At 46.2% G+C, this 24,198-nt stretch overlaps 1 protein-coding gene across 1 annotated transcript; it reads right to left on the bottom strand.

Annotated features, from left to right (window-relative positions):
* Nucleotides 1-6,739: 6,739 nt before the first annotated feature.
* On the bottom strand, nucleotides 6,740-23,379 carry CISD1 (CDGSH iron sulfur domain 1). The gene is made up of 3 exons (XM_071563295.1): nucleotides 23,289-23,379; nucleotides 16,548-16,753; nucleotides 6,740-8,693 (listed from the first exon to the last, which is right to left on the bottom strand). Exons 1-3 carry the CDS (start codon nucleotides 23,317-23,319, stop codon nucleotides 8,604-8,606), a joined length of 327 nt encoding a protein of 108 aa, XP_071419396.1. The 5' UTR covers nucleotides 23,320-23,379; the 3' UTR covers nucleotides 6,740-8,603.
* Between the last annotated feature and the right edge of the window lie 819 nt (nucleotides 23,380-24,198).

Raw genomic sequence — 24,198 nt, 5'->3', positions numbered from 1 at the left:
GAAATTAAAATGTCAAAGGAGCAGGAAGGTCACAGGGGAAATTAGCATATTGAAGAGTAAGAGAAAGGAGCAAAACATATAAATCTATCAAACCTGAGTTTCATTAGTTCATTTTTCATGGAACAGTTTGTTTTACACTCTTAATTAGGTAAGATGGGGCAGATGGGTAACAACTCAGGAAGATCCTTTCTGAAGTAACAAGGCTGGTCAGAAAATGTTTCTCCCTCCCAAATATCCCCTTCCCATCAGTCATTACTGTTCAGCCCTAAAGATTAGTAGTAGTCAGATGGTTGGAAGAGTAAGCTATCTTCAGAACCCCAACACTGAATTTTCCCAGGGGGTGCTGGCACAGGAGAGAAACACCAGAGCTGGCCAACCCTTGCACAAGAATTACTGAGAAGTACAGTGAAAAAAAACCACAAGTGGTATGCATTTGGCAGAGAGAAGGCTCCTGGTCTTGGCAGCAACAGCTGCTGCAAGGTTTGGATGCCAACCTGAGCCTTGTGGAAAGATATTTCCACCTGCAGAGATGTGAGACACTTCGGCTAATCTGGGTCTAAACTCAGAGAGAAAAAGAGATGGCATTTCAAACTTGTCTAAGGGCCCATCTAACACTGCAATCTGCCTGAACTCAAAATCTTAATGGAAAAAAGAATGGAGTTAAAAGGCAATAAAATTGGAATTTAAAGACTCTTCAAGCCTCTAGTCCTCAACACATAGCCACTAGATACCCTTGTAGCTAACAGAGGCTGAAGGGGATTAAAAGAAATGAGTAATTGGAATAAGCAAATACTGACTCTTTCCTTCTCCCTGATACATGTTTTAGTCAGATTCAGGCATACAGAAATCAAGTGACACGAGACCATCCTTCGCTCACTTATCCCACCCTCACACTTCAGCACATGGAGTTCACTAATCTTATCTGGGAACGTCTCCTAAAATGAGACAAGTGAAACAGAGAGAATACCAGAAAAGGGAAATAATTCACTTCTCCACTGAGTGTGATACTCTGAGAGTTTTGATGAAAGGTGAACCTACCAGCAGGATTCTCAAGGAGACTTCTTGTCTCCAAGCTATGCAACTGCACTCCAAGGGAAAGCAAAAGAGGCTGCAAACACCTCCTAAGGAGGGCCATTTGATTGGAAATCTCTTCCAAGACCCCCCAGCAAAATGCACTCAGCAAAATGGTGCTTAATTCTCGGTTACTCTTTCTCACTGTTGCTGGAAATCAATATTACCTCAGTCTGATGAAAATGTACATTCTAACATTCCTAGAAAATACGAGGCATGTGTTTGCATTGCCAGAAGATACCTCTCTGGTAGGTTGCACAGCTCCCCCAAACTGAGTGAGGATTACAAAAGAATCACCTTCTGCTAAAATAAAGCCCTTTTTCAAACACAACAGCTAGTTAATAACTAAACCCAAGACACACAGTATTTAGTACAGGAAATGAACTCGTACCTCAGTGGAAGTGCAGGAGGACATTAAGTAAACAAAACAGGGGTCTGGGACTTGGCCAAAATATTGGTAATCTAGAGGTTGCTGACAGCAAGCACTGCTGGATTTTTCAGTCCCTTTGCATGGTCCACAGCCACCTCCTCCCCACCTCATCAGAGTTACTGCTTTTCTGCCAGAGCTGTGTTTTCTGTGCAAGGTCTGTGCAAGAGATGTTGATCCTGCTGCCCACAGAGCCACTTCCTGCAGTGGGCAGCCATGCTTATGTGGCTTCTGCCGGCCCAACAGATTGCAGCAGAGCTGGCCTAGACCATACATGTGGGCCTGAAAACAAATGTCCATTGGCAAAATCTGGAATTTATTGGGCAGGCAAGAGCACTTGCAGCGAGCTTCTGCAGGCAGGAGGACCTGTCCTGCTCGTCCAGCACAAGGAAGACTCCATCACAGCAGTGAGGAAGTTGTAGCTGCATTGTAGTTCTTTTTTCTTGCTCCTTCACAGCAGAAATGTTGCTGTATCATGCCCTGTTAAAATCGGCCAGGGCTTTTAATGCTTTGTTAAATTCACAGTTCTGTGCTGTTTTATTCTTGTTAAGTAAAGGAAAATCTAAACTTAACCTTGTCTTCCGTAGCTGTAAAGCTCTGTGGTGCTGTCTTGCTTTCTTTCCTAGTTGTGGCCTTGTCAGGCATCAGGTCCCACAATGATGAATGTTTTACTTGGCAAACTGATACAAACTCTGTAACACTACTCTCCTCCCTAGCAACTGGTACATCTGGGGTTTTCCAGAATGAAAACAAAAGAATGCTGTCAAAAACCAACCTACACTCTCTGGGAATAATATGGTACATTTTAAAAATGCATGTGAGGTTAACTCATGGCAATTGTGTATTTTCTGGAGCACCTTTTCTACAATCAGAACCACAGCTGTAAATTTGGGGAGGTTGTTTTGTATTAGAAAGATGACTATAAAAATGAGAAGTTCATTGCAGTAGTTCTTTTCTTCTTCAGAATCCTTGGATTTCATTTTCTTGTTGGTAGTCACTAAAGAAACTTGGAGGAAAGATTCATTTTTTAACTGAGGGGAAGTTAAGGGTTGGGAAGCAAACAGAAGGGGTTTCATGCTGGAGAGAAGCCAGCAGTTGGTGTTTGCTGAGACTGCCTTTATTCAACATCTTCATTCACGACCTGCAGAAAGGGGTGTGCACAAAGTCTTGTGGTCTGTGGATATTCTTGACCTCCGTAGGGCAGTCAAATGCCATGCCAGTGACCAAGAAGTCCTGCAGGATCTCACAAAACTGAACAAAAGGCACAATGTTGGCATAGGAGCTTCAGCGTGGATAAAGGGAGAGTAACACACTTAGAAGAAAATAATCCAAATCAAAGCTCTTTGATGTTGATCCCGGAGCTGACTGTCACAATCCAGGAAAGAGATCTTGAAGTCACTATTAACAGTTGTCTGAGATCATCAGTCCACTGTGCATCTGCAGCCAAAAAAACCCAACAAAACACTAGGCAGCAGCAGGAAGTGTTAAAGGAAAGAGAAAAGGCATCATTTTGTTAAATCTCTGTCCCCTCAGCATGCCACAGAGTCCAGCCTGGCCTCTCAGTCAATAGGAGCACACCATTAATTATCAGTGCAGAAGATGGAATCAAAATATGATTTCTGGAGAGTCTGCACAGATTAAACGTATTTTAGCTGTCTCCAGCCCTAGAAAACAACAATGAGAGATACATGTGCTTTGACATCCTTAAGTAAGAAGTTGTGCTGCTTTCTGTAACAGACACATTAGATCAAAGGCTTTGGTACCATCTCCTGATTCCCTGGCTAACAAACAGGTACAGATACTCCCTTTTTCCAAGTACAGTGTTGTATTACTCTCAGGGGGTTGCTTGGGGTTTACAAATGCATGGACATTTTACCAGTCACATCCTAATACTTCAGGATAATCCCAGGACTTGATTTAAGGTGATTAACATGCCTAGAGGTTTATTTAAAATGCCTGTTCATCCTTCCCTAGAGGTGACTTAAAGTGCCTCCACATGCAGTAAAATTAAACACCTTATTAAACATTATTGATTGATCCTAGTGGTATTAAAAATGTTTCTTCTATTAAAGGGTATTTTACTGCCCTTATTTATCTGCAAAGCAACAGAAACACAACCCTTACAAAGTAATCTAACCTGCACAGCTGTTGGAGCCAAGAATGAGATTGAAAGAGCAAGATCACACTGTTTGAAAAGAGCAACAAATTTAATTACTGCAGAGAAAGTCTGCGCTGGCCATTGCTTTGGTACCCAAGTCTTGAGCAAGAGCCCTGGCAGTGAAGAGACAGGGCGTCCTGACCATGTCATATCCGTGTATGGTGATATCTGCCAGCTGTGGAAATGTATTTGAGAAAAGTCATGCAGTCAGTGACTGTATCATTCATTTTGCTGCCTTTCTGTTGCCAGCTGACTCAACTGAACAGAACAAACCTTGCAGTTACTGAGCAGACCCTTGCAGTACACTGAATTTTGAATGCTTTGCACATTAAAGCTGTTAAGTTCTGGGATGGTCAGAAAGCTCCTTTATTTTCACACAGGCTTCTCCCAGAAGAGCAGAAGGCACTTTTTGTTTTTTAAAAAAGCACCATGCATGAATACCACTGCAAAAGAAAACTGCAGTCCGCGTGACAAAAAGGATGCAGAGCACAATGGATTAAGGGTAGTGGGATATCAAATTGGAGAGGAAGGATTGTTCAGTCTTCAACTGGGAAAAACATAACCAGAGACATGATCTTTCCATGCTTATGTGAGACCTCTGCAGCTTCTGTAGATCAAAGGAAACAAAAGTTGCTTGAGAAGCCTGATAAATCCTTTCTTACCAGTCCAAACTGTACACGGGAAAGATGAACTGCTTTGCTACAGTCCTGTAACCCTACTGTGATTTTACTGACCTGTGGAAGCATACCAGTAAATACTCCATTTATTGTAATTGCATGTCTAATTGAAGTTTACAACAGAGGGTGTGGAAGAACATCAGACTACTAACAGGACACACAGCGCCAGTGTTGCTTTCTGTCTGTACTGTGGGATTTCATACACAATTCAGAAATAAAACCACAAATGTCTGCTTGAGCATGTAACCCCTTCAACTCTGATGAGCCAAGTTCTGCCTTACAGAACTGCCTAGTCCCTGATGCCAATGAACGGCCACTTTGTACATCTTATACTTGGCTCTAGTAAGGGGTATATGAAATGCAACACAGCATTTTGTTGTTTGATTTATCCCTTTTTGCTATCATGTAACTCTGTTAATGATGATAAATCTAGCTTATGCTCTCCTCCCATCTGCCACTTTTCCCCCCTCTCATTTTTCCTTCTTCTTCATTTATTTTTATTACTTAGTTTTTATTCAGCTGATCTCTGCATTAGTCTCAGCGTTAGGCAGGAAGTCATCCCACGGAGAAACACACTGCTGGCAGCACAGCTACAGAAAACAAGCAGCACAGAGCTTCAAGCAGCCTATCCTAAATTACTCATGGCTCTAGGAAAATGATCATTCTTCTGACAGGGCAGAGAAACTGCTCATCAAGGCAGGAAAACTGGGGCAGAACAAGCCTGGGTGCAGAAAGCAAGTAAGGGAACAGGTATCCAGCACTCCTGGGTTGAACTTGTGTCAGCGACGATGGAAAAGGCATTTGGTCTTCTGAGTAGGCCTGTGTGAAACGTTCTGCCCAGGCTGAAATAGAGATGTTGAGCACCAATAAACTCAGCCTGCTGGCAGTGGGTTTGGGCATCGCCTCTCTCTGTCCCCATGCAATCAGATCATCCTTCTCTGCCTGATCCAGTCAGGTCTTTGTCAGCCTTGAAGCTTCAGGAGTTGAAACAAATGCCAGCTGACAAGGTTTCCTTGTAACTCCAATGTTTAGTTTCATGCCTATGCTCTTATCCTTCCTGCTATTATAAAATGTTCTTCCATTTGTTTGATTGAGCAGCTGTGCTACAGCAGTGAACTCGTGCTTCCATGTCTTTAGCTACATTAGACTGAAAGGAAAAATGCCAGTCTAACTGCTGCACACCTGCACAAAGTAGGTTTTTTACAGACCTCAACAGCACCAGAACAAGGCCCAAACTGCAACAATATGGTGACAACTTTAGCAGGGCCTGGAGTCAGCTCTGGAAAGGGCTGTCGGGGAACTGGCAATACAACTCCTGGACTCTAAGTGTGTGAGTCTGTGTGCAAGAAGAGCTGCCTAGTCCCTAACACACTTCACACAGCACTTCTGCATGCCTGGGCTCAGCCAGCATTGTCCTCATGGAGTCTCTTTCCTCCCAGCATAACAGTGCTGGCCTTCAGGTTAACAGTGCTCAGCCTCTCCTCTTCAAGCATGCTGACCACTCAAATATTTGACATTGGCTATTTTGATGAGTCACACTCAATTACTCAAGAATCAGTACTTTAATTTGTTCAGCTTCCCAAAAACCACTTACGTGTTGAGGAACAGAAAGTTTTACTCTGGGGCAGGAATTCCTCACTGCTTTCAGGAGGATTTGTAATGCATTTGCAACAGTTTCAATGTGAGGCCAAAATTGCACATGTGCAGAATTTCTTTATGGTTAAAACTTGGTAGAAATGTAACTGATTCACTTCATACTCTAGTGATTATGTGAGGAAAGCACCAAAGAAAGAGATTTCAGAAAATACTGGAACAGGCAAGCATCCAGCCCATCATAACATGGTAACCTATTATGGTACTAAGGGGAAAAATGAAGTGTTCTCTGTGATGCTCATTAAGACTGGTGGTTTACTCAAATCCAGGCATCTCCTCTCATTATCACGTTCAAACAGCTCAGATACATAAAGGCAACTCTTAGGTACAGTACAGGAAATTGCACATACCTCAAAATAAGATCTGATCACTTCAACACTCAGAAATGTGACACCCAAAACAAAAGTCAACACAGACTCTGCTCCTACAACTTTGCTTCCCAGGAATAAAAACCTCCCACAGGGCCCACTTCCCTGACACCCAAACTCCAGGAAATGTTTTATTGGCAAACTCCAGAAAACAGTTTTATGACTCAGCAGACGCACCTGAAACTTCAAGACTTCACCTCTCAGACCATTAATGCAGTTTTCACTGAAGTTCTGTTCCTTCAAGAGCAGCCAGGCTCTGCTGCTGACAGGACAAGGAGTCTCAAAAGGAAAACCCACCCCAGACACAGGTTTGTGACTACAGCAGCACAGCACTACTCACACTGTAACTCCAATGAAAGCAACAGCACATCCATGAGAACACAGATGAAGATGAGCTCAAATATGTATTTGACAAAAATACAGAAATATTCAGTGCCATATTTTTAATAATACGGAAGTTACTTTGCTTTGGATAAAAGCAATGTAATCAATAATTTCAGGTTGAAACAACTTTTCATATGCATTGGTTACTTGGCCAAGTAAAAAAAATACCCCATACCTTTACATTCAACAGAAGCAAAAAAGAAAAATTAATGTATTTTCAAGTAGAGGTCTCTCAGACAGTAGTGCCCCTCCTACAATATTCCACCTGCAAACCCTTTCTCTACCTGTGCCACTTTCTCTGCTTTTTGTGCCTTCTGCCCAAGTTCAGACCACTTGGCCAAGACCTCAGCCTCTGAAACCCTCACATCAAGAATATGCAGAACATCATCTTCAGTCTTACCAACCACCCTTAAAAAAACCAAACAAAACCAAAACAAACAAAAAACCCAAACCAAACAAACAAACAAAAAAAAACCCACAAAAAACAAACCTTTACTGCTCCAATCATCTGAAGAATCCTTAAGGGTCCACATTAAAATGTCAGCTTCTTATCCAGCCCTGAGGTAGTTTCTGTCCCAGGACATCAAGAGCTCCATCTTACACAGGCTGCAGTTACATTAATGGACTGAGTTTAGTAAAAAACTGCCCTCTGCCACCCCACTCTTTGAGTTTTGCTTTGTAGTCATTTTCATGTTAATAAACCAAAGCTCTTTAATTTAAGGAAACCAACATGAGAGCCACTAATGCAACCATGCCAGACAAGCAGACAAGTGCCATAGGAAAGGAGGGTAAGAGCTCTCCCTGTCTCATCTTTCCTTCCCTCCTTGTGTTCATCTGTTCCCAAAGCCTTTCCTTGTCCATGCCAGGGGTTTTTTTTTTGGTAAAATCAGCCAAACCACATTAAGAGCCCAGTGAGGCAGGAGTTATTTAAGACACATAGAGCCTAAGGCCACATAGTAAGAAAGGTATGCCTCCCCCTCCACAGCAGGAAAAGCTCTCCAGAACCAGCCAGAACAGGGGTGAAGCAGGCTGTGATGATAGGCAGGGTTTTAGGTTTTATTTTATATCTAGAATCAGTTGGTATAGCCTCCCCAGAGAAGTGTCCCGTGGTCTCAGGAAGTTGGCTTCACTCTGAGACTGCAAGTGAAACTAACATTTTCTAGCAGCAAAGGCAACCCTGCCACCACCTGATGATCCCCTTGGCCATTAAGAAAGCTCTCACAGAGAAAATTTTCCTAATCCTAGTCTAAATACAGATTTGCAGTTTGGATAATATGTTCTTGATACCATACAGAAGTAGGGTCACGTTTCAAAAAGGTAAAGTTGCCCTCCAGCCCTGTTTTCCTGTCAGCCTTTCCTGTTGCCTGTTCATTTTCAATTTGTTCTTTTATAGAAGCCACACAGCACTGTAACAGGTCAAAGATGACACTTGCAGAAAATGCAGCATAATCAGAAAATAATTAATTAATTCCCTGCTGCTGCCTTTTACATGGAAATCTATCCAGCTCTGTGACTTTAGAACCTCTCCAGGATTTTAGGATCTACCTTTTGATACACATGTATTTGAAAATAATTTAATACCTATTTCCTGATGAAGTACACTGTGCACCATTTCAGTTTCACACTCGGTGAGAGGGTACACACATTTTACAGAACAAAAGATTTAAACCATGACTATTTAGTAAATTATGCATTGTAGTGATTGAAAGACAACAAGCACCAAATACACATGCTGAAGCCTGATGTATATACTGCATTGGGAAGTCTTCAGTGACATGACAAAGGATTTGTGGGGGTTTTTTTCCCCAATTACAAGTGAGCAGAGGATTTGTCAGACATTCATTTTGTAGCTTCTACTGTCCACTCTATGCCTCCTTCCTCTTGATGATCAGAGGCCCAACGTTGTCACCAGTTTCCTCGTTGTGCTTTGTGTGAGAACCATCACACAGCGGGAACTGAAAAAAGAGAGAATAAACACATCTAAAGTACATCCATCCAGAGGCAGGAATAAGAACCTAGGCTGAAAGTTTATTAGACATTTTCTCATTAAATCCACTGCAACCACAGACCACAACTTCTGTGCTGGTGTTTCAGGTGCCCCAAGTTTTGGCTGAACGCTGGTTTTACCCTTGTCAGTACAGACTGGGCAAGAGGCTCCTTCCAAAAAAGCAGCCACTAAACTCCACCCTGTTTGGTGTTCCTGCCTCAGGCCAGCATGAGGAAAGGGCAGCCTAAGCAGACCTTCAGCTGTAACCTACCGGGAGTACTTTGCTCTCAACCTTGTCCAGGTGACAGCCAGAGTTGAGTGTAGTACCAGATGGCAAGTGGAGTTAGAAAGAGAAACAGGAGGAGATCCTTAGCTTCATTATTTCCCTCTTTTTCTACAGCATATAATGAGAAAAAAGACAGTTTCCCTCGCTCACCTCTTAAATGAGAGACACACCTACATACTAGTCCTGCCTCCAGACAGCTTTGCTCTGTCCTGATGGAGCTTATTTATCTCATCCCCACAGTCATCCCTTTGCTGGCCTCCCCCTCAGCGTTCTGACTGGCTAATGGAAACAAACTGCACTTACTCAGTAGTGCCCTTCAGAGCCATGTCAGTTGGAAGTAATTTCAAGAAATCTTTGTTCCATTGTGTAGTGGTTTTAGCTAGGCCTCAAATTAGCAGGCTCAGAGAATCTCTGTGGACTGGGAGACAGCTCTCACCTGACTGGGTAGCCAAGGGAATATTTCATACCAGATGATGCAAACCTGAGATATGAGGACAGCAGTGGGAGGTGTTTGGGCAGTTCCACCACAGCCGAGGTACAAGCTGGACATGGTGCAGCTCCTGTCTTGTTGGAGTAGGCCCCACTGCCCTTGCTGCCACTGCTTGCATTTTGTTTGAATTCAGGGAAGTAGAAACATTTTGTTGGTATACTTTGCTTCTTGCTGGGTATCTTTTGGGGTGCTTATAGACCAAGAGTAATAAAATCTGGTTTTGGTGGGAGGTAAAAATTGTTGTTATACCTAACTTGTGTAAGTGTTATATTGTAATTTTCTCTTAATTTTCTCTTTTCTGTATAAATATATATATAGTTAGTTTAAGCATACACTTAGTTTGTGAGGGGGGTTTTCCCCTTTCTCTCTTTTCTCGGTGAAGGGAGAGAGACTCTGACTTGGTATTGAGCAGTTCAGCTCAACCCAAGACACACTGAAAAAAAACCAACCCCACCCTAGAACAGGCTGGTGAGAGCAAGAACTACAGGGACTTCTTTAGCAACTTGTGACTGTCCAGGTCCCAGACTGGTGACAACCATTCTCTTTCTGGGCTGCCCTTTTCACATACATGAGCCAAAAGACATTCTGTGAGGTAACAAGAATGAGAGTAGATCCCATCACTTCTTAAGGATGCATCTTCAGGGCTATGCCTCCTTTGTACAGGAAGCTCTGGAGACAATCACAGAAACCACACACTGGTATTTCACACTCAGTTACTATTTTGTTTGCTCAGAAGAAATGAGAATCAAACAGCACTATTCCCTTGCAGTACTGTCACAGGCAGTCTGCAATGCTCCACCAACCCCAATGTTCATGCCTCAGTCACTGCCTTTGAAAAACATTAATACCCCACCACCCATGCCTTAAGATAGAATAAAAAATTTCAAAGGACTGCACAAAACCAATATATTGAAACAATATACAAAGCTTTAAAAATAACCCCACCTGCTCTGTAGAGTAGTGTTGGGAGGAAAGGAGAGAGGTCAGGGTGGGGTTTTTTTGTTTTTCCGAGTTACAAAATGTCAACACTGACATTAAAAAGGGCAGGTGATGTTTATGAACTAAAGAAACCTTGAATTCAGAGAATGCTGATTAATGCAGAACCTGTATCATCCTCTCAGTCATTTGTGACTCAATGATTAAGTAGTCCAGACAACTGGACAAAATCTGAGCAAACAGGAATGTGTGTTTGTGGGACACTGACCAGCTCCCCAGACAGAAGTTCCTGGGCCAGTTGTTCTTCCATGCAACACCACAGTCCACTGGTCTTCACAGAAACACCAACACAGACATTCCTTCAGATATTAACATTTCAAAAGCTCCAAGGAGGCAAGCCCAAGATCCAGCTACAGCAACATCATCACTTCAAGTTTGCAAGTGACAAAAATAATGGGATTCATAGGCTTCAGACAGCAGAGACCTCTTTAACAGCTACCAACGCTGACAGCTTTGAATTCATCCTACTGGTCAGCCAGTCTCAGACACCCTGGCTCCCAGGGGCTGGTACACCAGATTTCAGCCTCTCAGGAAAAAAAACAAAGCAAACACCACTTTTCCAGGGCACCCACTTGGTCAGCTTGAAGCCCAGTTACTGAAAGATGGATCCTTGGCCTGACACAACGTGTTCATCCCTGATTAAGACAAAGCAGGCTAACAACGTGCCCAGGCTAACGTGTGCCCAGGTGGCCAAGAAGGCCAATGGGATCCTGGCCTGGATCCAAACTAGCGTGGCCAGCAGGCCCAGGGCAGTGACCCTTCCCCTGGACTCTGCCTTGGGGAGGCCACACCTTGAGTGTTGTGTTCAGTTCTGGGCCCCTCAGTTGAGGCAAGAGATTGAGGGGCTGGAGCGGGGCCAGAGAAGAGCAACGAGGCTGGAGAAGGGACTGGATGTGGCACTGAGTGTCCTCTTAAACACCTCCAGGGACAGAGAATCCACCACGTCTTGATCCAACCCTACTGTGATCACCAGCCCAGGGCACAGAGTGCCCTGGGCTGGTGATCACAGTGGGGTTGGATCAAGGGTTGGAGTTGATAATCTCAGAGGTCTTTTCCAACCCAACTGAGAAGAGCAACGAGGCTGGAGAAGGGACTGGAGCACAAGTGCTGTGGGGAGAGGCTGAGGGAGCTGGGGGTGTTCAGCCTGGAGAAGAGGAGGCTCAGAGGTGACCTCAGCACTGTCTGGAACTCCCTGAAGGGAAGTTCTGGCCAGGTGGGGGCTGGTCTCTTCTCCCAGGCACTCAGCAATAGGACAAGGGGGCACGATGGGCTCAAGCTCTGCCAGGGGAAATTGAAGTTGGAGATCAGAAAAAACTTCTTTGCAGAGAGAGTGCTCAGGCATTGGAATGGGCTGCCCAGAGAGGGGGTGGATTCCCCATCCCTGGAGGTTTTCCAGCTGAGCTTGGCCGTGGCACTGAGTGCCATGATCTGGTAAAGGGGCTGAGTTGGACCAAGGGTTGGACTTGATGATCTCGGAGGTATTTTCCAACCCAATCCATTCTATGATTCTGTGAACAATAATGGCCAAAGCTCAGACCCTGAGGGAATTGTGCAGTGATCTGGACAGCTCAGCTGATTTCTCTTGACACCGAACAGGCTTGGATTCTCTATCACTTATTTCTGCTGATAGTTTGCAGCAGTATTCCTCAACCCACAGCCTGGGGACTAACACTTCTCGGGAAGACAGAGGGGCTGCAAGTCAGTGTCAAAGAAGGCAAATTAATTCCCCCTCTCCCCCGGCTCACACAGTTAAAAATGAAGACAAGTAAGAAAACAAGTGTTCTAAATGTAATTACACTTTAGTTTTGAGACAAAACTACTGCCTGTGTGTCGGGGTCGATGGGGTTGACAGTGGGTCTGCTCACCCCCTGACTCTTGAAGTAATCTGTCATGAGGATTTTAAAGCCCACCCTTGAAACAGAGAGAGACATGCAGGCAAAGTAACAGAGAAGCAAGTGAGAAGATGCATCCACACTAAAACAGGATGTGAAGCACTAGCAGTATGTGCAGACCTTGTAGCCTTCCGATATGTTTGTATCTATGTTTGAGAGAACGGAATAAGCAATTGTGAATAGGCCTAATGTTGTAAAGATACAAAGAGGAAGCTGTAACCCAGCAGGGGGGCTCCCTCTCCTGGAATAGAGGCGTGCTGCTGGCTGTAAATACTGCTCTATCTTGGCTCTGCTTTTGTTTCTCAGCTGTCACGGCTCTCAGTAGCTGGACACTGATTATTTTGAACACTTTTTTTTTCCCCCACAGAATTTGACAACTATGAATTGCCTGCAGAATACAACACTGAACAGAAAAGGGTTCTTTAAAGAACTACCTGCCTGTTATTAACAGGTAATTACACCCCAAGACAGACTTATTTGAAGATACCACATGTGAGTTTTTTCTATACACACATGCTCCACAAAGACACTGGCCAGCACAAAAACCTTCAAAGTACACTATTTCAGAAAAAAAAAATAACAAAAAGCTGCAAATAATCCTTCTCCTTTTTCAAGAGTTACACCACAACACTTTGGTTTGGTCCAACTCTCTTGAGATTCCCTGCAGAGGAAGAAAACCAAGTTGCATGCAAGCCACCAGCACAACTGAAGTATTCTATGGTTCCCAACACCAGTGGCTCTGTGTACAGCTTCATGCCTCAGCTGAGGCTAAATCTGACAAGAAGTGCACACAGTGATACAAAGGGACATTTCTTCTAACCTTTATATGCCAGTTATTTAACAGAAACACAGCAGGCACTTCATGCATTTGAAGTAATTTTAATTTCCCTGCACTGGAACACACACATTCCACATTTTGACACCATATTATTACAAATTTTAACAATTTAAGAACTGCTACAACCAGAAAATGCTAGCTGACAATTTCCAAAGATGACAAGCATGTTAGAAGGATGTATTTTATTACTGCTTGGCAATAATGGAACATGAGAAGCACACACATCATCTTAAACATGCTCCCCACCCTGCAAGGTCAGCCCATCAGGACAAGAGGAAGGCAGCAAAACTCCAAACTACAGTCTCTGAAGCAGAACATTCTGACTAAAATACTCAGCTTTAAACACCAGTAAAATAAAACAAATGCCATCCAAAATTTCCACTGACCTCCTTAATGCCTTTGCAAGACTTTTCAAATCAGAGTTCTAAGAACATGCACATTGTAGCCCCATCTACTTCCTTTTGTGTGAGTACAGAGCCCGAATTCAGTAGGACAGTATGTTCCTAAATGGGTAACACCCCTTCAACATATGCCAAAATGTACTTCTTAGGGGTTTGATTTCACAAAAAAAAAAAGATAATATCAAACAATAGCAAACAACCAACAGGAGCTGCAATGCAACCACTAGAACCAGCACTATCTTCCACTTCTGTTTAGAAATGAGTAGGAAGCAGAAAGCACAAATACCAAGGTTCAGGTTAGGGGGTTTATGTGTTTTTCAGTTCAGACCCTAGACAGAACAGAGAAGACAAGCCCATCTCCACAGAATTATTTCAGAATCAAGTCATAATCTACTTTCTTAATCCTTAGCAGTCATCACCATGGCTGGGCTTCCCAAACGATTTGGGAAGGGCTGTCCCCACGTGGGTGTGTCCTTCAAGCTGTGCAGTGGATTTTAGGTGAGGCACAGCCTGTGGAACTGTCCCCACCCTTTAACTCCTGAGGTTCATCTGCCACGGCCGAGCGAGCTTGGACAGTGACAGGGAAGTCCTCAGGACTGTCCACAGCCCCCAGTATGGTATTCCCAGGAGGTCTCCCATCTGAGTACTAACCAGGCCTGACCCTGCTTTGCTTCCCAGATCTGACGGGATCAGGCATCGGGTGCCGTGCAGTATTTTACTGTTTAACCAAATTCAGTTACAGATGTGCAAGCCCCCAAGTTACCCCCAAGGTAATGTGTGGGGGTGAGTGTGAGTGCATCCCTTAAGGAAAGCTGTTTGGAGTTCTACCTTAAAGACAACAGAGCTACCTGGAGTATGTGTGGTGGCTAAGACCAATGAGAGGCTGTGGTGTGTGCAAGGTGAGTTGGTTAACCAATTATGTGATAGCATGTTGGATGGGAGGTGCATAAAGGTGTGGATATTACTGCACGACAGTTAGTTAGATGTAGATCTACTGATGTAATAGGAACTTCCAGGAACTAACTACTGCTACTATGAGCTGTGAAGATCTGTCTGTTAACCTATCTTGAATAAACTCCCTAATATGTGAGCCTCCTGATCAACCCTTCTGATGCCTGCTGTGCCTGAGCTCTTCTGATGCCTGCTGTGCCTGAGCTCTTCTGACCATCAGACCACAGCCCAGCTCAGTACAAGGGGCTCCCACTACAGTAATGCAGTCAGAACTGACAACAGCAAGAAACAGCAGTTACAGCACCTGGAACACTGCTGAGTGTGGTCTGATTAGACCTATGTCTAAGACTTGACACGTCATAGAATCATAGAATCAGAGAATGGATTGGGTTGGAAAAGACCTCCGAGATCATCAAGTCCAACCCTTGGGCCAACTCCAGTCCCTTTACCAGATCATGGCACTCAGTGCCACGGCCAAGCTCAGTTGAAAAATCTCCAGGGATGGGGAATCCACCCCCTCTCTGGGCAGCCCATTCCAATCCCTGAGCACTCTCTCTGCAAAGAATTTCCACCTGCTCTCCAACTTCAATTTCCCCTGGCAGAGCTTGAGTCCATCGTGCCCCCTTGTCCTATTGCTGAGTGCCTGGGAGAAGAGACCAACCCCCACCTGGCCAGAACTTCCCTTCAGGCAGTTCCAGACAGTGCTGAGGTCACCTCTGAGCCTCCTCTTCTCCAGGCTAAACACCCCCAGCTCCCTCAGCCTCTCCCCACAGCACTTGTGCTCCAGTCCCTTCTCCAGCCTCGGTGCTCTTCTCTGGCCCCACTTCAGCCCCTCAATCTCTTTCCTCAACTGAGGGGCCCAGAACTGAACACAACACTCAAGGTGTGGCCTCCCCAAGGCAGAATCCAGGGGAAGGGTCACTGCCCTGGGCCTGCTGGCCACGCTAGTTTGGATCCAGGCCAGGATCCCATTGGCCTTCTTGGCCACCTGGGCACACTGGTGGCTCCTGTTGAGCTTCCTGTCCCTCAGTCCCCCCAGGTCCCTCTGCCTGGCTGCTCTCCAGCCACTCTGTGCCCAGCCTGGAGCCCTGCAGGGGGTCTAGTGTACAGTTCACTGGTGGACAGAGAGCTGTACTGCAAAGCAGTTATCTGGCTTTGAAGGCTTGTGTTATTTCAGTGACCACATATTAGCACCTTCTAAAAAAAATTTTAAACGTGCCCCAGTGATAAATGGCCAAGACTGACCATGCAATTCACTTTCCCTCATTACAGATCCCAGAACTCGCAGTATGGATAAATTATACATATCTTGGATACATCAAGTGTCACACATGTCTAAGATGAGATTTGAATCTGAGGTACTGTTATTGAGAGGTTAGGTTACCACTAATTTTAGGCAACTGAGGCAACCCAACCAACTCAGGCAACTTCAAATGCAAGTAAGCTGGAGCAGGGTCTAGGCCAGACTTTTAATTGCTCAAAAATAGAAGCTTAAACTATGCCCTCATGATTGCACTGGCATGCATCATGTACCAGTAGCAAGGTGCTTTCTGAGTAAGCTTCCAACTTTCTCCAAAAAAAAGGTGTTTAAGGTCCTCTGAGACTGTGGCTCCTGAGCTCCTACAGCCAACAGGCCAATAGTTTTGGCTAAGCCATAGTATTAGCAGAGGTAGCAAACCAAATGGTATCTGTCCTTCATGACCATGCTCCATACAGTGGCTCTCCTCTCAAGAGATCTGCTTCTTCAGAGCTACAGAAAATTTTTTTTCCACTTTTAGCACTGATCTGCAGTCTTTATTCTGAGCACCAGCAAAAATCTGCATAGTTTTATGGATTTAAAATACTGCTACATCTCCCTGCAGAATAGTTTAGGTGAAAAAAGTTAAGTTTCCTCTAAAGCAGATTAAAATAGTTTTTCTGAAAGATTCATGCCCATGCATGACACTGGACCCTTCCTTCTACTCTTACCTTCTTAGACCTCCAACAACGACAGTACACAGCCTTGTCTCCCAGATCTTCCATATCAAATGCGTGGACTACCTTGGGGTTGTCCTTCTGGATATGGGGATTCACCATTGCTTTGCAGCATTTGTCTTTAGAGAGAATTTTTTTGTAAGCAAGATACCCAACAGCAGCTGCTCCAGCAGCTAAGGAGACTGCAGCAATCCACTCCACTGGAAGAAAACAAGACAAAATGAGACACTGTCAATTTTTGACCACAACCTTCTATTAGAACTACTCAGCAGTAAAGGTCTTCATGCTTGCAGCAACACCATTTGCTTTCCAACAGGTATTTTTGTTCTGTAGTAGTAACTCCATACTTTGGAAGAGTATTTTCCTTTAACACTCACCTAGTTAATCTACTCCTTTCTATCAATCAGAGCTCCTGGTAAGGTTTTCAGGGTTCTTTCTGTGGGGCTTTTTTTAACCTTTTATTTAGGAAACCCTGATATCAACACCAGCAGTACATTTTTTTCAAGTTCAGCATCCAAAACCAGCTGCAAGCACACTCTGTAGCAGCAAAAAACTTACATTGTTTGTTTCAGTTGCAGGCAAGTCACTAAAGAACAGTCAGCACCAACAACCCAAGCAGGATCCCCCCAAGGGCACTGAGCAGCTTTTAACATGATGCATCTTGTAACTAAACTAAAACCAGCTGTTTGGCAATGGGGAGATTATTAAATACACTGCTGCCAGTAACAAAAAGAGTTTAGATTAAAACCCTACTGTGGTGTAGAGAAAAGAACGGACCAGAGAGATTATATTTAAGAATCACAGCACACATTTACTTTAAGTAGATTGGATCCTGACTCTCTGCAAGACAACTTGCACTAAAAAAATCCTCTTTCCACCACCTCTCATCCTCACTCTTCCTCCCTTTATTTATCTCTAAAATTTTTGCACTCTTGCTTACTGAGTACAATTTCCGTTTCTGCAAGAAGTTTTCCTACGTTTTTGTGGCCCTATTGTTTTCTCTCTGCTTCATGAAAACATGCTGGACTTTGGCTCAAAGGTTCTGATTGAAGCAACAGCCCTGGTTGTTTCCTCTCAATTCAGCAAATGGCTGTTCTTTCTTTGCTTTTTATCCACCACTGTTAGATCCACGTGTACACACAGTGCTGTTTACAGACAAATAAACCAAATGGGAATTCAGGTTTCAGCACAGTTTACAGAACTTAGTAAACCCAGAACAACCTAATTAGGGAATTTCTATCCTGCCCTTCCATGTTTGAATTGGGTTTGTAAGATGCCAAACCAGATGACACGTTTGGAGCAAGAGACATTACTACATTCAAGCTTAAGAGACAAACCCCCTTTGTCAGTTCTTGCTGCTTTCCATGACCAACTGACTTGCTGTATTGCTAACCTGAGACTGGTCTAAAAGGATCAAGGTTTTCTGCCCCTGTTCCACAGACTCTTCCAAAATCCATACAAAGCCCTTTCCTCAACTAAAACTCTGCCTTAGCTCATGGACACCAGGCTGATCCACAAGGGCCTGGGGGTAGCAATACATGAAATTAGACAAATATCTGTGCTGTGTTTGCAACAGTGCAAGGTCAGGGAAGGCAGGTGCTCCTTCAGGGTCTAACTAAAGGATAAAACATGCAGAAATCCTTCAGAGTTCATTTTCTTAGTAAATGATGCAGCAGAAGAGACCAACATACATGAGATTTCCCCTGCAAATGAGTGACAAACCCTCTCTGTAACAAGGTAATATTAAGATACAGAAAACCATCTTTGACATCAGGGAATTTCGAGCATGTTTCCCTGCTCCCCAAGTCCCTAAAACAGTAAAAGCCCCAGGGACCATGTTGTAAATTCTGTGCTTTATATCCATCCAGTGAGTTCTCACCCTTTATCTCCCCATTACAAACTAGCCAGAGTAATGCAGTAACTTTAATAGGGTGAAGAAGTGAGGAGGTGAAATTAAAGAAGGGATTCTATGAAAATCTGCTTTACTTCAGCACAACAGCCCAAAGTACCCAAAAGAACAGCCCCAGTTTAAATCCAAGGCAGGAGGCTCTGCCAAGGACAGCACCCTGTCCCTGTCTCACTTGAGCAGGGCAGGCAGACTCAGCGAGCTCAGGGACAAGCTGGGTCTGACAAGGTTAAAGTGATTCCTGATGAAATGCCAAGTGCAGCTACACAAAACAAAGGGACTGCCCATTCTGGGGGTTGCAGGAAAGCAGCAATTGCAAGGATTGTCCAAGCCACCAGCTGCTGCACTGCCAATGGAACAAATCTTAACCTACATTTTTAAGTTAGTGATGAGGGGACAGTGGTAGACTGTACAAATTTCCTTATGGAATCTGAGGGCAAAGAGTGATTTTAGTGAAGGCCAATGACTCCTGAAACACACTTTAAAGTGCTGCACCTTAAGAAAGGTGATCTTTTCTTGCACAGGTCCAGGTCAAATTAGCAAACCAGAAGAGGAAAAACACATGTGATGATGCTGTTTCTGGGGCTCACACTGCAAGCAGAAAAAGACTGTACTAAAATTCATCAGCACATTCAGAATCACAGAATCATAGAATGGATTGGGTTGGAAAAGACCTCCGAGATCATCAAGTCCAACCCTTGGTCCAGCTCCAGTCCCTTTACCAGATCATGGCACTCAGTGCCACGGCCAAGCTCAGCTGAAAAACCTCCAGGGATGGGGAATCCACCCCCTCTCTGGGCAGCCCATTCCAATCCCTGAGCACTCTCTCTGCAAAGAATTGCCTTCTGCTCTCCAACTTCAATTTCCCCTGGCAGAGCTTGAGCCCATCGTGCCCCCTTGTCCTATTGCTGAGTGCCTGGGAGAAGAGACCAACCCCCACCTGGCCAGAACTTCCCTTCAGGCAGTTCCAGACAGTGCTGAGGTCACCTCTGAGCCTCCTCTTCTCCAGGCTGAACACCCCCAGCTCCCTCAGCCTCTCCCCACAGCACTTGTGCTCCAGTCCCTTCTCCAGCCTCGTTGCTCTTCTCTGGCCCCGCTCCAGCCCCTCAATCTCTTTCCTCAACTGAGGGGCCCAGAACTGAACACAACACTCAAGGTGTTTGGCACATCTGCAGCTAACCCAGATCCCTCTGCCCACCCCTTGGACCACCCCTCACGTAACCACACATAGCACATCCAGCTAAACAAGCAGAAATCATTAATTAGTCATCCTGTGTTCCTGTGATCCTCACTCTTCTCCCAAGGGTCAGAGTCATCTCTTACCCACTGGGGCAAGTTGTATTTATAGAAACAGATTCAGGTATTTTTCTCTTGCCTACTGTATTAGCTTTTTTCATTGCTTCTCTGGAGTTGTATCAGGGTAGAAAATTGTTATCAACTGATAACACATTAAATCCAAACATTTAAAGCAGTCTATTTTTTTAATTCCAGCACTGCCTTAATAAACATCATGAAAATTTAGGACAAGTTTTTGAAGTGAATTAATAGACTCTCTCTTAAATCATCCTGCAGGGTTTCAGAGGAACTAAGTTGTGTCCTGAACTGTTGTCTGTTCCACAAAAAGGTCTGAAAAAGCTGAATGCCCATTCCATCTTTCTAACTAAGTTAACCATAAAATACATCTGGAAGGAAAACACCTTTCAGATGATTTTAAATACTTTGAATGCTCCTTCAAGAGCTCACTGGTGCCAATTCAACTGTTTGCTGCCAAGCTCATAAGGTCATGCATGAGGCATCTGCTAAGAGTGAAACTGATATGGAATATCAAGCGGGGGTTTATTTCTTTCTAAAATAAAACCCAACAGGAGCAACTTTTGATGGATTATTAAAGAATTCTCAATTCTGCTATAATACAAAACCAGAATGCTACAAGTGACTACAAGACACTAAAGGCCTGTGTAACATGGCAGAAAAATTGCTTCCATGTCATAAGCACTGAACAATGGAAAAAAGTTTGGCTAAAACTCCAGAAAAATTAACACACAAAGTGAAGAGAAGGAAAGAGAGGTGAAAAAAGGAAACAAATTCAAAGAATGAAATCCCAGGAGAGCAGGGGGTGCACAGAAGTAAACAAAACATTAGAAGAGAGAACAGCAACAAGCCAGTGATAGGAGTTTATTCTCTTCTGTATTCTTTGGTTGTATCTTACAGAAAAAGAGATTTAGATCAGTTTCTCCTCTAAACATCTAGGATGTTCTCTGGATGTTTCCAGATCTCGGCTACAGAGGTAGTTGTTGGATCTGCCAGAGAGCTCAGACTGTATCTGCAGGAAGAACAGGCACTTATCAGCTGCACTAAGAAGCAGGCTAAGAAGCTGAGGTGGTGATGCCTCCATCAGGAGTAGCAGATCCTTGTTAAGGTACAGATCAATTTACATTCCAGGAACTGGCAACAAGAGGGAGAGCTGCAGTCTGACAAAGTTAGTCCAAGACAGTCCTAGGAAGCAATTTTCAAGTTGACTCTGCTGCTTAGAAAATGTTTATATTATTCAAAAGTGACACAGAATTAAATCCAAACATGAGAATCCATACTTTATGTCTCCAGAAGTGCTTATAACTTTCAAGCACTTTTCTCCTCGTTTTGTTGCCAATGAAGAGACCATTATTGCACAAGAGTTGTTTATAGCAGTCCAACAGTGTCACTGTCCACAGCCAAAGGCCATGCTGGAGAAACATGGGATACCTGAGGAGTCACTCAGGATAGAATCATCACCATGGCTGGGCTTCCCAAACGAAGATTTGGGAAGGGCTGTCCCCATGTGGGTGCGTCCTTCGAGCTGTGCAGTGGATTTTAGGTGAGGCTCAGCGTGCACAGAACTGGCCCCACCCTTTAACTCCTGAGGTTCATCTGCACGAGCTTGGACAGTGACAGGGAAGTCCTCAGGACTGTCACAGCCCCCGGTATGGTATTCCCAGGAGGTCTCCCATCCGAGTACTAACCCGGCCTGCCTCTGCTTTGCCTCCGAGATCTGACGGGGTCGGGGTGCCACTGAACTGCCTCATCTCGGATAACTGGTTGCACAAAAAGCCCAACAGTAAAACCCACGCAGTGATGCTGCCAAGATCACTTCCACCACTCCACAGCATCCACAACACATGAGACTATGGCTGGCAGGTTTAATGTAACTGAAGCTGTAAGGTAAAAAGGCCACCTGAGGGAGAAAGAACGTTGGATTTTGCCCGTAAGCAGCACAAGAAAAGTCACCGTGATCAGCTCTGTAGTGGGTGTGGGGTCACACCTGCCACACCTCTCACAACAAAAAGCATGAGCTGTGCCACTCAAAGGCACAAATGCACAGAAGCAGGTTATTCCCAAATTACTACCAGGAATTAAAACTCACAAAAATACAGCAAGTTTCTGGTGTCTGGTTTTCAGTAGGGGAATAAATGATTTCCAAAATCCATCAGCCTGAGGCACACACAAGCTGGAGAAAGAACTGTGACCTGCCAGTCACCAGGCACTTACCACATTTAATCTTGTCAGAAATCACAATAATCTAATGCTGTCCCCTCCAAATCAGAGCAGCCTCTAGGACTGCTCCCATCAGCCATTTCCCTGCTTTCCTGAGATAAGGAGGATATTTTCATGTTCTTCTCTCACCACCATAAAGCTTTTTTCTATCCTAGCATACATTCTAACTCTTAAAGGTTATAAATGACAGCAGGCTGCCCTTGGAAACACAACCTGGATGCAAACTCTTACCAAGTCAGCCTCAGGGATTTGATTATTTTAATAAGCACAGTCTTCCACCACTACAATCCATTTTAGACTAATGCCTTTGCCAACATCCTCAGCCGTGCACACCCTCCACCCCGAAAGAAAAACAAACCCAAACTACCCTGCCCACTGAATTAAGGACATAAACCATGAGAGCTTTGCAAGTGGAAACCACAGTTATGCAGGTGAACCTCGTTTTTTGGAAAAAAATAAGTATTCGGACCCTATTCTGTTCTCCACCCACCCGACTCTTTTACCCTATCCGGCTGTGTAAACACATAAAACACATAACCCAAGGTCAATCATTACACAGTGCAAGTGCCACCGTTACCTCTGTTGCACAGTACGCGCTTTGACAGCCAGGCAAAAGCGCTGAAATTTACAGGTTTTCACATTTACACCCAAACACGTAGACGGGAAGAAATAAAACAGCGGCGCCTGAAACGGGCAGTCCCCAGCACAGACAGACCCCGGCGGGGGCCGGGCCCGCTCCGGGGGCTGAAGCTCCGCAAGGGCCGGCGCGGAGCTCGGTCCGACCGGGGGCTCCTCCCGCAGAGGGCACGTCCCCGAGCGGGCACCAGAGGGGGCCGCCATCTTGTCCCGGGGGTGCAGCGGGGCCGGGGGGGCACCGGGGGGACACCGGGGGGGACACCGGCCCGCACCCTCGGCCCGGCCCCGCCGACCGGCCCGCGCCCCCAGCCCGGCCGTGCCCAGCCCGGCCCAGTCGTGCCCCAGCCCGGCCCAGCCGTGCTCCAAGCCAGCTGTGCCCAGCCCAACCGTGCCTCAGACGTGCCTGGACCTCAGCCCCGGCCAGCCCACACCCCACGCCCCACGCCCCACGCCCAGCCCAGCCCCGCCGTGCCGTGCCCAGCCCGCAGCCCCGGCCGCTGCCCACCCCGCTACCCCCCGCCGTACCCCACCCTACCCTGCCCTGCCTGCCCGCCCCGCCGTACCCCACCCTGCCCTGCCCGCCCCGCCGTACCCCACCCTGCCCTGCCCTGCCCTGCCCTGCCCTGCCCTGCCCTGCCCTGCCGCCCCCCGCCCCGCCGTACCCCGCACGCCGCCGCTCTGCCCCGGCCCCATCGCTCCCGCTGCAGCCGCACCGCGCACGCGCACGGCCCGCTAAGATGGCGGCGGGGCCGGCCCGTGAAGCGCCGCCCGCACAGCACGGGGGCGGGACCGGGAGAGCAGGAGAACAGGGACACGGGGACAGGGACGGGAGAACGGGAGAACAGGAGAACAGGAGAACAGGGATACGGGGACAGGGACGGGAGAACGGGAGAACAGCAGAACAGGGACGCGGGGACAGGGCCGGGAGAGCAGCAGAACAGGGACCGGGGACAGGGCCGGGAGAGCAGGAGAACAGGGACCGGGGACAGGGCCGGGAGAGCAGCAGAACAGGGACCGGGGACAGGGCCGGGAGAGCAGAAGAACAGGGACCGGGGACAGGGCCGGGAGAGCAGGAGAACAGGGACCGGGGACAGGGCCGGGAGAGCAGCAGAACAGGGACCAGGGACAGGGCCGGGAGAACAGGAGAACGGGAGAACAGGGACACGGGGACAGGGCCGGGAGAGCAGGAGAACAGGGACCGGGGACAGGGCCGGGAGAGCAGCAGAACAGGGACGCGGGGACAGGAGAACAGCACAGCAAGGACGCGGGGACGGGGCCGGGAGAACAGGGACGCGGGGACAGGGCCGGGGACGGGAGAAGAGCAGAACAGGGACGCGGGAACAGGAGAACACCAGAACAGGGACGCGAGGACAGGGCCGGGGCCGGGAGAACACCAGAACAGGGACGCGAGGACAGGGCCGGGGCCGGGAGAACAGCAGAACAGGGACGCGGGGACAGGGCCGGGAGAACAGCAGAACAGGGACGCGGGGACAGGGCCGGGAGAACAGCAGAACAGGGACCAGGGACAGGGCCGGGGCCGGGAGAACACCAGAACAGGGACGCGAGGACAGG

The sequence above is a fragment of the Pithys albifrons genome, chromosome 9 (genome assembly GCF_047495875.1).
Source record: "Pithys albifrons albifrons isolate INPA30051 chromosome 9, PitAlb_v1, whole genome shotgun sequence".
Classification (NCBI taxonomy): domain Eukaryota; kingdom Metazoa; phylum Chordata; class Aves; order Passeriformes; family Thamnophilidae; genus Pithys; species Pithys albifrons.
The sequence above is the reverse complement of the archived record's forward strand: the minus strand, read 5'-3'. Positions and strand labels throughout refer to the sequence as shown.

Bases quoted from the DNA above. Each gene is read 5' to 3' on its own strand.
- CISD1 (XM_071563295.1), bottom strand. From the start codon at position 23,319: ATGGGGCCGGGGCAGAGCGGCGGCGTGCGGG. The intron at 16,754-23,288 runs GTACGGCGGGGC...GTTTTCTTCCAG, and splicing joins GCAGAGCGGCGGCGTGCGGG to TGGAGTGGATTGCTGCAGTC. The intron at 8,694-16,547 runs GTAAGAGTAGAA...CTCTTTTTTCAG, and splicing joins GTTGTTGGAGGTCTAAGAAG to TTCCCGCTGTGTGATGGTTC.